Source organism: Haliaeetus leucocephalus, unplaced genomic scaffold, assembly GCF_000737465.1.
Source record: "Haliaeetus leucocephalus isolate CR32 unplaced genomic scaffold, Haliaeetus_leucocephalus-4.0 Scaffold284, whole genome shotgun sequence".
In the NCBI taxonomy this organism is placed as follows: domain Eukaryota; kingdom Metazoa; phylum Chordata; class Aves; order Accipitriformes; family Accipitridae; genus Haliaeetus; species Haliaeetus leucocephalus.
In genome coordinates, this window is record NW_010972720.1 from 1,966,974 (window position 1) to 1,981,543 (window position 14,570).

Sequence of the window (14,570 nt, forward strand, 5' to 3'; positions counted from 1 at the left end):
CGCAGCTCTGCGCTTTCGTTGCCGTTAAAGCCCGTAACTCTGAAATTCGGGGTTGGTACGCGCCGAAGAGTTCTCCCAAAGCGTGCAGATCCGTACAAAGGGGAACTTTTAAAAAGGAAAGAAAGAAAATTTTTTAAAAAGTGTGTTGCTTGACCTCGCCTAGGTAGTGGAAGTAGAACGAGGGGGAGTGAGAGCCGGTGTGAAATGAGAGCCGGCTGTTTGCCCTCCGAAGAACAACCGAAAGCTTGTTTTCTGTTTGTTTGCTTCCCGATCCCCGAGTTGCGACGAGTGGCTGGAGGGAGGGTTGTACTCGTGTGTCTGCAGGCTGTTACCACTGAACCGGTCGATTGCAGCGCTTCAGCGTCCGCCCGGCCAAGCCGGTGGCAGTGATCTGTAGCATAGCGCATTCTTTATTTAGAAGAATCCGGTAGAAAAGCTTCCTCGACGCAGTTAATGTGACTGTGGTTGCTGAAGGGTTGTCTCTGTGTGTGCGTTTATAAGTCCGGGAGATGCTTACATGGATTTGATTGAAAGACGCCCTATTGCTCTTCTAGGCAAGACATCTGTATATTTGTGACTTCCACAAAAACTTAATTCAGAGTGTGAGAAATAGAAGAAAGAGGAAAGGCAGCGATGATGATGGCGACTCACCAGTGCAAGACATCGACACTCCAGAGGTAGCTAAGTAGTTGGGGTTTTTTTTCTAATTGTTGTGTTAAGCTTGTACTTGACAGCTACCACGTCTGCACAGATACCACTTTTCCACCCTTGCAGCTCTCCTTATTTTGGGGCACGCGAGGAAAGAGAAGACTCGTGATTCACTCAGTTCTTAACAAAAGCTAACTGAATTTTACAATGTATTTTCTGTACTGATAGTGCAAAGTAGAACGAACAACTCTCTAGCTTTTTAAGTGTCCGCTAGTTCTCTCTGAAAACTGCTTTTTTCAACTTTCTCGTTATTAGTGCTTCCTCTCCAGCATCCTACTAGAAGAGGTACTTTGCTACATATCGGCACAATCTGTCTTCTGCAGGAGTTGACAACTTGAAGGGAATTGCACATAGGACTTGGGATATAAATGCTTCACTGCCCCATCCCTCTGATCCTTTCCTTCTGTCCTAAATGTGTTGCAGATGGCTCTTGCAGTTACTCCATTGCCTTAGTCACGTTAAACAGAGAAAGTTTAATGATAGTAGATCTTTGTTTTTATCCCATGTTGGGGGAAGAAAAGTTCAGGGAGCTGTGCTAGAAAGGAGGGGAGAGGGATGGTGTTTTTCTCCCGTTTTCTCTGCTGCAGACCAGTGAAACCTCACCCATTACGAAAGTGAGCTAGAGCTTTCAAACCTTTTGCATAGTACAGTGGGAGAGACTGCACCTAAGGCTCTTTTTCCTACTTGTGCTTTGGGTTATTTCTGCTACAGCCTGGCTTAGCAGGTGCTGTTCAGTGTGTTAATTTTGAGCAGAGCCTGTCATGCCTACCTGGTCCCTTCCAAGAGGGATTTTTAAAGCATTCTTAAGCAATTGCTCCGTAAGTGTTAATTTAATGACAACCTTATGGTCAGCATCTGCAGATACCAGCAATGCAAGTGATGAAACTTTGTGCAAGAATCTGTGCCTAAAGGCACATGGCTCCAGTCTGAAGGCTAAGAGGATCCTCTAAGAGGATTTTAGGGGATTGGGAGTGGTTTGATGCTGGGCTGTGTTGTTTGTCTGCTAAATATGTGGGATTGCTTCTTTGAAAGTTCTGTCTAAGGCTAATGTTCTCTGTGGCTTCAGGTGGCTCCTTGGCACAGTGGTAATTGCAGCTGTCCTGCAAACCTGTTTGGTTTTCTCATGTGAAAATTATAAAATGTGTCACAAGCGATGGATATCTCTAGAACAAGAAAGCAAGCTTTTTTAATGGTATTACAGCAGGAAAGAAAACTGCCTGGGAGGTGTTTTTGAGGAGTTTCAGCTGGCTGTTTGGACAATGGCAGTATGTTCATCCCATGTGACTACGGTGTGCCTCTGATGCCCATTGGCTCTTGACTTTCTTTATTTTCAATTGCTATCCAGTTTACTAAGGAAAAAAAAATCCTTCTTCTGACGACTTGCAAGGCCTTCCCGTTTCCATCTCGGTCATGACCATCATTACCTGTTAGAAGTGATTCCTGTGGGAGGGAAAGAGGCTTCCACAGTACTGGTAGCTTCAGGGACTTGGTGGAAAGCTGCTGCTCCTCCCCTGCGTGATGCTCTAGGGTGTGGGTTCTCCACTGTGACTTGGGAAGTGGAATTTGTGCCATGTAAACTTCAGAATACCAAAGGATACCTACCCATCCTCTATCGTGCAAGGCAGCATCATGTCAAGGTTGGCCAGGTTACCAAGCATGCAGTAGCGCTGCTGTTGTTTAAATATTCCATAGTCAAGGCTGCTAAATGAGTTTAAAATGGAAGTGGATGCCTTAAGAAATCTTCAATGCAGTGAGTTTGGAGAATACTACTGTATCTAGTATCTGCAACTGATCTAGCAGAATTTCTCATTCAGCCTGCTTTCTCAGCTTGCTTTCCCATTCAGTCATCCGATTAAGCTCTCTTACATTGTCAAGGAGGGTGGGAAGGTAAGCTGTGGCTGGGAGAAGTGACTCTTGATCAGAGTTTGTGGGATTCAAAACTGAGGGAGTACTGGGTTAAGGTTGTATATTTGTATTCCTGAGAGGACCTTGTGCAATTCTTTCAACTGTCAACTCGCATTGAAAAACAGTTTTGGACAACTATGCCTGTGCACGTAACTCCTGCGTTGTGCTTATGTAGCAGGGATATGTTTGGAGAGCAAGAGCAGCTGTTTTCTTCTCTCACCTCAAGCCAAGAAACCTTTGCGTTCTAGACTTTTTCCTGGTTCTAATATGTGCTGACGGTTCAGATGTGCTATATCTTGCATGCCACTTGTGTAAAATTTGATGGCTGAAATCACACAGTATAGGGGCCTCCTTTGAATCAGCATCTTCGTAGATGTTGTATGAAAGTTGTTACTGGGCTTTTGTGTTACCCCGCTCGAACTGGGAACAAACGAAAAACCCAGAACTGATTAAAGGACAATAATGAGTTACAAATATTGTCCACTGCTAACGGGAGGCAGAGCCGTGCTCAGTAACAATAAAATGCTCTTAAACTGAACTGGGCTGTTTTCCTTTCCACTGGAAGGTGTGGGGTGGAGGGGGTTTTTTGTCAAAATGAGATCTGCTGAGCTGATGGTCTATGCTTGTGTATCCGTGAGACTCCAAAGTGTTTTTGAGAGGCCAGCTATAAATGACTGAATCCTTTTCAGTTACATTAGATTATTTTCCCCCCCCCCCCCCCTTTCTTCTAGGTTGATTTATATCAGTTACAAGTAAACACACTTCGAAGGTACAAAAGACACTTCAAGCTACAGACCAGACCGGGACTTAACAAAGCACAGCTCGTTGAAGTATGTATGAGTGTTTGTTCCATAATAGAAAATGCAACTTGCTTTGGCATGTGGTTTTCTGTGCAATGTGATCCTTGCATAAAGAGCATATGTAATCTGGATTTTATGAGAACAAAAGGGAACTGCTTATCTAGTTTCCTCCATTGGCCACAGCTCCTAAGCCAAGTAAATCAAAAGTAAAAGTCCTTTCCAGAGGAGGGACTCAACTTCCGAAAGGAGTGTGTGCTGCTTAAAGACACAAAGTGTTGGGCTGGAACAGTAAGATGATCTGCGTGTCCCTGAATATCGTAGAATCATGGATTTGTAGTCTGTGTGTCAGTCACACCTTCATTCGAAGTGTCCAGCTGAAAAGAACTAGAAACTGAGAGGCAGCAGTGAAGTTCCAGCAAGGTTCAGACTTTGCTTTGAAAAGGTAGTTACTGCAAACATACATGTTTCTCCATATGTAAACTATGGAAACCTGAAAAACAGGCTTCTATTGATGATTAATTCTGTTAATTAAAACCACTGGCATCTGCCATCAGAAAAATGCAACTTTATGAAATTAGGTTTTTTTCTTACCAATATTTCTAAAATTGCTGAAGCTGCGTGTAAGTGCAGCTGTATGTAAGCATCTTTGCTGCATGTGACTAATTTTAAAAGAATACTTCTGCGCTGCAAAGATGCAGTTACAGCATGCTGATGGAAATACATGGGAGAACCAGTGATCTCTTAACAGGGAGGTATAGCTACCGTTTTTTCACTTCTGTGCAGCGATACACCCAGTTTTACTTTGGTTTGACATTTTGTTGGTCTCTCCCTTAATCTGTGTGGATTAAAGGCAAGGTTCTTAAAAAGGCTGAGCTGCAAAAGAATAGTGCTGCTGCCACTATGATTAAGAACGTAAAATGAGTCTTATGGTTTTTTTCTATGTGAGCTGAGGTAGAGCTAGCTCTTGAATTAGCAGGACTGTGATTTGAAAAAGCACAGCTAGTTTTTGTTCTGCAAAACTAGCATTTCTAAGGGTCTGCTTTAGGTGCATCTCACGAGGTATTTGCGCTAGCTTATGCTTCTTACGCTGTTTGATGTGAATAGGCAAGGCTTCTGCCGCATGCTTTGTTTGACCTGCAGGTATTTGTGAGCCATAGCTGCAGAACTTCCTTAGTGTACAGTGCACGTGATTCCTTGTAACCTGTCCTAATGTACAATAGACACTCCTCTAGCTGTTGCTTAGAAGTGCACTTTAAAGGACTCTCAAACTGTTTCTCTGAATTTTTTGAGGGTAGGGTTTGGAAACCTTTCTAACTTGCTTAATTATGCTAAAATTTATACTTAAACCCTGTAGTAGTTAAGTGAGCAGTCCCATTTTTTCTGACTTCCACTTGGTAATTCTAGTCTACCAAAGTATTCTGCAAAAAGCCTGAGAATAGGCTTGAGCAGGTATAATATTTTGAGTGCTTTCTTTTAAAGTTGGTGTTCATTTTGATGAAGGAAAAGACCTCTGACTTGAGAACTGTTTAGAGATTGTCATATTTTAGTACTTACAGATGGTGAATTTCCATCATTGATAGCTCTGTTTCAAAGAGCTAAATGTTCAACTGTAATCCTGAAGATTCTTGTATTGTCTTAGATGTTTCTATAGTTGACTTGATACAGATACACATATTCCCCCACCCCCCCAACCTGAGTAATGAGCAGTAGTCTTTCATTGCTGTGCTGTTGCTCTGTTGATACTCTATAGTCATTACTTGCTTTACACTCAAGCTTTGACCATATAGGTGTAATACTACTCCTATGCTTGTTTTGAGAAACCCCCCCGCCCTGAAAATTTTCCTAGGCTTTTTACTTAGGAAATGAGGGTACAACCTGCTATACTTGGTTCATAGTTCTCAATAAAATGGTTCTTGTTCTATCTTTTTTATGACTGTTAGACTTTTGAAGAGGTAGGTTTTAGTTTCTTTTTTAAGCTTCTTGATCAAGCTTTTAAGCTTTGTTTAATGTAGTCAATTTAAATCTGAATCTTCAGTTTCTGCATATGAATGGTTATTTAATTTCCTTGCATTCTTCCTTTATAGATAATTGGCTGCCATTTTAGGACAATTCCAGTGAATGAAAAGGACACCTTAACATATTTCATCTACTCTGTGAAGAATGACAAGAACAAACCAGATCTAAAGATGGATAGTGGGGTTCATTAGACAGAAAAAGTTGGGACTGAGACTCAGGCTGCAAATCAAAAGACTGAGGGTTTTTGTTGATATGCAAAAGCTTTCTTTGTAACTTTTTTTTCCTCCAGAGAGTTTGTCTCTTATTTTTCATAATCTTGCTGATTTGTTTGAAAAAACATCTCTTATGAAACAAATTTCCTCGGCAAAAGTATTTTAAATAAATATCACTGATATTGTTGCTCAAGTGGGTGTGTCTAACTTATTTAGTGAGTTACTTGTACCTAATAGTTAAGCTTTGACTAATTATGTGATATTAAAATATTTTTCAATTAAATTGTGCCAAGGATATATTTATGAATGTACTTCAAGTTCTCATGATGCAATGCCTTTTAAAAAAAAAAAAAAAAAAAAGCTGTAACAGACTTGGCAATAGGTTCTTTTTCTTAAGGTAAAAGGCTTTAAATGACAGTTCCAGTTGTTACCTGGGCAAAAATGGCTGAATAACATTTTATTTTTTTCCCCTTTGGAAACAAGGATTGATGGGGGCTTTGATTTGTTTATTCATCTTGTCATTGCTGGGATATGTGCTTCCAAGCACTGAGGCCTTCCTGCTCCTATATTGAAATGGAAAAAAATGCAGCTCTCAAATTTCAAAGCTTTAAGTATGGATGAAAAGACTGCTGCAGCTTACTGTGCCGAGGAATCCTTCCACTCGGTAAGAAATCCTTTAGCTGCTGACTTTTTCATTCATCTGCGTAGACTGTGGCTAAGAACTCAATTGGAGAATGGAAGACAGAGTCTGTGCTGGGTCAATATGGTATCTTCTAATAGGCATACTATTTCTTTTTCATTGCATGCATTAGCTCAGGCCTGTTTAAAAAAAACAAAACAAAAGCCACAAACCAAACCTTGTAATAACATAGGAGAAGAATATCCAGCAATACTTTTGCTTTTAATTGAATAGCTTAGTAAAGAAAATGGTATTACGAATGACTTCTTGTATTGTCGTTTAACTATTCTGCCAGTCTAAATGTGTGGTGTATGGAATATGATTTCTGCTTTAAGCTGTGCTTGTAGGTTGAAGAAAAGGTGGAGGGAAAAGAGTTCTCATCTTAAAGCAGAGGAGGACACAGCTTCAGCTTGTTCAGTTAGCATTTGTTGCAACTCATAACCTTATCAGATGTTTAAAAGCTTTTTCTTAATTTGGGAAAAATGAGAAAGCAATATGTCTCTGGTCTAATCTGCTCAATATTAATCTTGTGAGTTTTTTGAAAACTACTACTTTGCTGGCATCACTGCAACTAAGATACTCCACTTTGCTTTTTTGACTTGTGACACTTGCACAGAGCTGAATGATGATAAACCCTAACCTCGAACTGGCTGCCTTCCCAGTAGCTCTCAGTGGCCTGATTTCTTTCACTTGCAGTGTCTTATGTATTTCCACAATAAAGTTCTGCAGTGTTGGCCTAAGTTCAAGACAGTTAGTGATATCTAGCTAGTGGCAGCTAAAATTGGTATTCCTTTGAAGAGCTGTTTTAGTGCCCATTTCACTACAGTGACTATAAAGTTGTTTGCTAAATGTCCTTTGCACAAATTCAGCTGGTCATCTTCAAAGTAGTAGTTGGAGAAACAGCCAGGGAACCTGGCTGTGGATAGGACATCCGAAAGATAAAGGCTTTTTCTCTGAGTGTGTGTTGGGGGTGAATGTTCTCACCTAGGCCTGGCAGGACCTGTAGAAGAAGCTCTGGGAGGGAAGGAGGGTGGGGAGAGAAACAAAAGCAAGTTTCTCTAGGAAATCAGTCTTAAAAGTAGTAGCCCAAGTATCCTGCTGCATGTGGAAAGTGGCAAAATTTTTCTCCAGTGGATTATGGATTTCCCTTAGCCAGGAGTGGTGGAAGGAAAGTAACTGAAAACCACCTACTAACTTACTACCCAGATTTGCATCTGCCTTAAATTTTTTGCTACTGCTGCTTTGGAAAGCTGTGAATGCCAGGCATATGCAACATGATTCATGTAGAAACTAGATGGCACAACCAACAGAAGTTATGTGCCCGTATTACTGCTAGAAGCTTATAGAGGGCTTTGCACAAGAGCAGATACCATATGTTTTCCTAGCAGAGCACTGACTTTGGATATTTTGACTGTGGGTTGCCAGATTTATGGTTTTGTTTTGTTTTTTTACCCTTAATTGATGATTTGGTAGGAAGCCCAAATGACTCAGGAATAATTACACAAACCAGGCTTAAAAAGCCTGGTGACACAAACTGTTTGTTTAACCGTCAGTAGCCTAAAAATTACTTGGCAAAAATAGTACACACAGATTTACTTGAAACATTTATTATTAGCTATGTGTAATCACCCTCCTCCCCCACTATCCAACCCTCATCTACTAACAGAGGAAGAAAAACAGTCATGATGTTTCATACTGCGTGTGAAATAAGTCTGGTAAACTGCTGGTGGTGGTTTTTGTGGTGTAATGCTGTAAGATTATTAGATGAACAGTACACTTTTTGAGTGGAAAAGACTAAATAGTTACTTCAGTACTACACACCTTCCATGTGACTGACTTGATAGCTAGAGTTTTTATATGTAAGGCAATAAGCCAGGCTTGCTGCCTGTAAGCCTGGCTCATTCAGGTGGCTTTCCTTAAACTCATAAAGGGACATTAATTTTTGGCTGTTTTTTTCTTGTATTGCAGTTGGTATTGGCAGGTGTTGAGAGGTTACTGTGTATCTACAGCCTAGATTGTGATACCTCTTAAACATTAAGATGATTACTTCCAGTATTTTGAGATACTGATTTGTCTTCACTTCCCTAGCTATTTCCTTACAGGGCTAGTCTTAAAAATAAAAAGCCAGCGTTTTAACTTAATTCTGGGGTACTGTATTTCAAACAAGGCTTGATTAAAAATAGCTGCTGAAGTGTGGATTTTTTTTGTTGCCTTAACAGACCTTGCATCAGTCCCATCCTCTTTAGATGTCTTTCTGAATGTATATATGTACACACGCACTATTGTAACTGTTAAAGTATTTTTAATGTTCAATGTTAAGATTAAGAAGTTTCAGGTTTTAAGGATCGCATAGTTAATGCAGGTGACCATAATTAAGACCGAAGTGTGCTTTAGTCCTATTAATGTGAGTTTTGCCTCTTCCCCCCCCAGTGGAATTTTCAAATACAAATGGTGAAAGTTTGCCTTTTGTATGTGCATGTATTTTAAGATGCTTAAATAGAACGTGGGAGCCTGTCTGCAGAAGTATCAGGGACTGAGTAGCTTCAGCTTAAAACAACATTGTGTGATGGCAAAAAAGCAATAGGAAGCCGCACTGCCATAGGTCGCAATGAGAGTCACGTTCCTAATGACATGAAGGCTTAGGCTTGAAGTTTCTTCATCCAAACTAATTGAAAATGTTGTGCTGAGTAACAAGAGTTAGGCTTTTTGCTGGGGGCTGCATATTAGGTTGCATTAAGAGCTTGTACAGTCTTTTACACCATTATGGAAATGAAGTCAGCTACCAAATCAGAGAGGAGAACTTCTTACGTATTTGACATTCCAAAAAAGTATAGAAAGGTGATTTTTCCACAGTGTAAAAAGAGGCACTGTCTTGTGGTTAGAAAGGAAGGGGTTTTTTGGTGGGGGGGGGTTCCCCTTGCAAGTATTGTTATGTGATGGTAGAATGACGTCTGTTGCTTCACCGGCAGACTTGATGTTCATCACTGACTGTTGCAGGGGATCACAAAAGATATCTTTGATCCAAAGAAAATATCCCTGAAAGATATTATCAGATATTTAAATAATTAGATTGGTTTATCAGAGCTTTAACATGACATGCATTTCCAGTTGTGGATTTTTTTTTAGCTTATGGTGGGATATATGTGGGATTACTGTGTTTGTGGGATGCTGTTCCAGCAATGCAAATGCAACTGCAGGTCTGGATGAAGGTACTGCATTTCTACCTCTGCTGGCCTGGTTTGGAAGTGATGGCAAAACTTTAATTGACCGACCAGAGTGCCAGGACTCCACCCCGGTATTTTAGCTTTGAGAAAGTAAATTTACCAAATACATAATATTATAAAAATAAAGAACTTCGGCATGTACACTCATACTGTTTAGTGCAATTTGTCCCAAGAGCAGACTTGCAAAGTAAGTCTTCTGTACCTCAGGATGGTTGAAGGAAGACCTCCTTAGGTATTTGTATCAAAGAAAGAGGCTTTATTAGGCTGCTGAAAGGTCAGAGGTTGAAGCTAGAAACCTAAAGTGTGCTTCAGGGTGAGGATGTCATATCCAGTTTTAGGGAAAGTGAAAGATGAAGTACTTAAACCCTGCTTTGAGTTTGAATGTGAGATCTCTAGCTTTAGAATTCATTCCCACTTGGTTCAAATCTATTCCCCCATGGGAATGCTGAAAAGTTGCCTTTCATTGGATTTGGGGGGACTTGAGAAACTTGGGTGGTAAGAGGAGCACATATAAAAAGTCATTTTTGCTTGCCTATGTAATGCCATCACATTTTAGTGTCCCTGAAGTAAGTTTTGAAGTGTTGATGTTTTTAATCTAAATTTCCTGAAGAAAAGATGTTGCTGGAAAGCTGAATGAAATAATACCTCTTAATACATTTTATTACTTCAAACCAGTATGGGCTGGTGGTGTTGTTTAACTCAATATTAATTTTGTTGGCATGTACATTCTTTCTGTAGTACAACAACAAAAGAACCCACGTTCAGTGAGAACTTTGCCGTTTGGCTTTGTCAGCAGTGCCAGTGAGCCAGAGGAGTGTTGATGTTCTTGGGCTAAATCTTTTCCCTCCCTTGCAGGCATTTGTGAACCTCTGTTTCCCCCCTGTTTGCCTTCCTACTTGGAACAGCTGTCATTACAGAATAAGTTATTCAACTGACATATGTGCATGCGCCTTAGAATAGCAATACAGTTCTTTGCCGTGGAACAGAAATCGAATAGGGTTTTTTTATGGTCCTGAAAACATCTTCATTGCAAAGTGCTGTGAATAAAGATTTGGTGTAGTTCTCATACTTAGTTTAGATCAAACAGAAGAGTGAAAAGTTGGGTGATTTAAATGCTAAAGTCCCCTGTAACAGAACATGCAGGTTTATAAAATACGCTAAGCAAGTCCTAGGTGAGCCCCTGAAAAACAAAACCTGAAAACTGGCAGTGTATCAGATAATTGGCTATCTCTTGATATAATTTGAAACCATCTGAAGTGGTGCATTTCTTTAGAATGGTAGCTTATTCCACCAGTGGAAACTGTAAAATGATGAAAATACAACAGGCAGTCATACAGAACTGTACAAGTTTATATGAAATGAGTGTGGTCTTACTTTGGGCAGCAGAGCAATTCATTCAAGTTGCAGTAACAGATCACCTCGCAGCCCTTCCCTTCCCAAAAGTGATCTTGCAGACCGTCATCGATCTGTCGAAGGTTCTCTGTGCCTTCGGGGACGTTGTGACAGTCGTGGTCTTTGAGGGCCCTCTTGTAACAAGAGGGCCGCCGGGAAGGCACCGCGGGGGTACCCAGGAGGGTGCTCAGCAGAAGCAGTGCCGAGACCATCTTCATTTTTGCGAAGCTTCCTGCAGCAGGGTGCTAAAGAGAAATGAGGTACGTGACACAGGTATAGCTGTTGAACAGATCTCTTTCTCCAGTTTGCTCTCTGGCTTGTGTTTTTCTTTTCTTTCCTGTGAACTTTGGGAGGTTTGAGCCTGAGTGCTGGAGAGTGTTTTCTCCTAGGAGGTAAATAATATTGCAGCAGAATTGATATTCATTACTTTCTGTACGACCTTGGGAATCCTTTCGTCGGGAATTGAGGCTTCTGTTCCGGGCAATTTTGTTGTTTCTTTGGCCTCTCACCTTGAGAAAATTGCTTTGAGCTGGCCGTGTTCTCTTGGTTGTGTGAGTGAGTGTATCGATTGCTACCAAACCAGGTGAAAATGTCCGGGTGGGTTTCCTTGTGTTCCTGGTCATTTTGCCTGATGAAACAAGAGTCACTCACATAAAAATGATAGTATCTTTCCCCATCAAAGTTGTGGAAAAACTTGTCTGCTGATTGAATCCTCTGTCATCAACTGCTTGAGAAAATGAAGTGTTAAACAGCAAAGGAGGCTGAAGCTCTCTGCAGTGCTGCCAAGTGCCGCTGTCCTGGACTGCAGGCTCTGGTATGGTATAACATTACTGAGAATTCTCTCCTTTTTTTTTTTTTTCTCTCTTTTTTTGGTACTGCAAACTGCTTAGTTGAGTCTTGCTACAGGAGGTCATTATGGTTTAATTGGCTTTTTAAAGGCGGGATAAATTACCCCTTGTAACACTCGCCTGTTGGTGACGAGGCTTTCCATCGTCTGCATGAGCTTGTTTAATGCTAGCTGTGCTCTTCTGTGCTGCTTTGCACAGAGGCTGACCATGCCCAACGCTGTGGATAAGACCCTTGAACTTGCATTCGCTTTTGAATTAGCATTTTGAACAGTGCTTCAATGTAGACTTCATTGGTATTAAGAGAGAGAGTGGGGTTTTTTTACCTTTCCTCATGCTTGAATGAAAGGGGTCTGATACCTTACCGAATTTAAACAGGACTTCTGCTCTGATTGCTGACCTAAAGCAACGGCCAGCTCTGCCCGGCGAGCTCTCCCTGAGCGCTCCTCGCTGTAGTTGTGTTAGCCTCAAGGAAGACTGTGCTGCCCTTCGTACTGTCGGCGCTTCAGAGTCCATCCCCTGACACTACGATGTTACGGGCTGGCCCTAGTCTTTCTTGGAGGGCTGCAGAATAGAGTGCTCTAGACTAACCCCAAAATAACTAGGTGTAAGGCAATGTCTGATCAAAGACTATCAAAGGTCAAGTTAAGATGGCAGAGCTATTCTCTAGATAAGAGGGGGAAGAAGGAAAAAAAAAGGCATGCCAGCTATAGAAGTCAATTAATAGTCCCGCTTAGGTTACTTTGTAAAACTCTTGAGATCACCCTTGAAAAACAAACAATAAGCTATTAAATGTATAAATTTACATGTAGTAATTTTTCTGGGGAGTTACATCACTACCATAGCTAGCTATCTTGCTCATCTTCCGTTTCTTCAGCCAATGAATGACACGCCAGAGACTATAAGAAAATCTGGGAATTTGGATTCATACTAGGGATAAAATACTACACCTCGATGCTCTTCAATTGTATTTTTGCATAAGATTTTTGCAAACTTGTTTTTTGAAGACCAGTAGCCAAATAAAGTGTTAAAAAGGTGGCCAATATATTAAAGAACATGACTGAAGTGAAAATAAGCTCTTGAGTATTTTTTAACTTCTGTTGCAGAAGCAAAATTCATTGAATGATTCCTTTTAGTTTCCATGAACTTGTATGTGAACTTTTGAGTAGGAGACTCCTATAAACTACTAGTAATGGAGCCTTGGGGATCTATTTTTTAATTACCTTAGAGTGCAGTATTGAATAACATACTGTCTTTATTAGTTTTAGACCTCAAAACTACTTCTCAAATAAAGTAAACATTGTTCTAACTTTGCCTGATGTTGTTTTTTAGACTTGAGTAAAGAATCTGTATTATTATAATAATGGTTTTATTTTGTAGGAGTATAAACACGGCAGTTATGAGGGTCCTGCTCAGAGAAGTCTTAATGCTTAAACAGAACAAGTTTGTTTATACTATACCTTGATAAATGCCAATGTCGAGGAGTACAGTTTAACATTCTTCTGTTCAAATAATTGAGCTTAATTATTTAAGTATTTAATGGAAGAAAATTTCCATGAAAGAAACATAGGAAGCAAGGGGTTTATGCCTTTGTTTCCTGTGATTGGATTATTCTGTGAGTTCTTCCCCTGAGGATGAAGCATTCATCATGTTTTGCTCTTGTGTATGGGGTTTTTTTATTCCTAAAAAATTTGGGTGTCCTTTCCCTACCTGGAGTTCAGCTGGAACGCTCATTTGAATCTGTTGCCAGCTGCGTGTCTGCTCAAAATTCACAGGAAGTCATTCCGTCCTGAAAATGGGTGGATTTTCTATAGACTGTCAGATTGCTGGATTAAAAAATTGCAACCTGCAATTTTAGGTAACTCAGTACTTGCCTTGGAATATAACAGGATATTGCTGTAGTGCATCATCGAGAGGGTGACTGCCAAAATCAGTATTAGCAAAATTGATATGCTGGTGAGCTATGGATAGACAGCTTCACTAACAGGTCAGTTGTGCATCTTGCCAATGCACAGCATTGTTATTATTCAGAAAAAAAATATTTATTTTATTATAACTTTATTTCTGCTTTTATATTTTCTCTGGTTTTTTGCAGATCATAACCAAAAGGGAATTTTTAGTTGGAAGACCTTTCTTCAACGGGTTATTTCTTTCCTGTGAGGGAAAGGTCCCTATTTGCAGGTGAAAGATTGCCAAGGACCTGAAGCGTTTCATCAGCTCCCTGCACGGGATCGATGCTGATAAACTCGGCAGACCTTTCAGATGCAGCATCTTTTTCTGACAAACTGCTGCAACTTCTTTTCCTGAATACGGTTGGATGGATGATGGAATGTCACTGATTGCCTAGGTAAAGAATGGAGCTAGTATGTGCATATTTATTTCAAAATGCGTGTCAAAGACCTTACCTGCTTTTACATACCATGGAAACAGTCCTTTCTCATAAAACGAATCGGGGAAATGTGATGAACAAGTCCAATCACTAAGGTGACTCAAAGACTTATTGCTAGCAAGCACCCTCTTACATTTCTTTATTTTATAAAACCTGAAAAGGTAGCAATGCCAATCATGCTAAGCCTGACCAGGTTGCTCTATCGAGATTATATCATTTCAAATTCTAGCAGGAGTAAAGCCGTCTAAAAATACTTAAAATGAGCTCCTTGCATTTGCATAAGTTCTTTTTAGTGAATTACTTTGGTTACTTTGACATGGTGTAAGTAAAGTTTGAGACCAAGTACAGCTGGGAATACAAGTGCTTTGAAGTAATTTGGAGTTTTGTGTAAAGGAAGATG

The 14,570-nt window shown here is 40.3% G+C and overlaps 2 protein-coding genes across 2 annotated transcripts in view; one reads left to right on the top strand and one right to left on the bottom strand.

Annotated features, from left to right (window-relative positions):
* The window catches only part of SAP30 (Sin3A-associated protein, 30kDa), a 17,849-nt gene extending 12,066 nt beyond the window's left edge, over window positions 1-5,783 (top strand). The window contains exons 2-4 of the mRNA XM_010570061.1: window positions 555-677; window positions 3,345-3,443; window positions 5,498-5,783. Of these exons, the coding sequence (XP_010568363.1) occupies window positions 555-677; window positions 3,345-3,443; window positions 5,498-5,620 (345 nt within the window). The 3' untranslated portion in view covers window positions 5,621-5,783. The remainder of the gene's footprint in view (window positions 1-554; window positions 678-3,344; window positions 3,444-5,497) is intronic.
* A 3,518-nt stretch (window positions 5,784-9,301) lies between these two features.
* SCRG1 (stimulator of chondrogenesis 1) lies at window positions 9,302-11,154 on the bottom strand. Its single transcript, XM_010569960.1, has 2 exons — window positions 10,919-11,154; window positions 9,302-9,356 (listed from the first exon to the last, which is right to left on the bottom strand). Exons 1-2 carry the CDS (start codon window positions 11,152-11,154, stop codon window positions 9,302-9,304), a joined length of 291 nt encoding a protein of 96 aa, XP_010568262.1.
* Between the last annotated feature and the right edge of the window lie 3,416 nt (window positions 11,155-14,570).

Bases quoted from the DNA above. Each gene is read 5' to 3' on its own strand.
- SCRG1 (XM_010569960.1), bottom strand. From the start codon at position 11,154: ATGAAGATGGTCTCGGCACTGCTTCTGCTGAGCACCCTCCTGGGTACC. The intron at 9,357-10,918 runs GTAAGACCACAC...AATATCTTTCAG, and splicing joins GAATTGCTCTGCTGCCCAAA to GGATATTTTCTTTGGATCAA.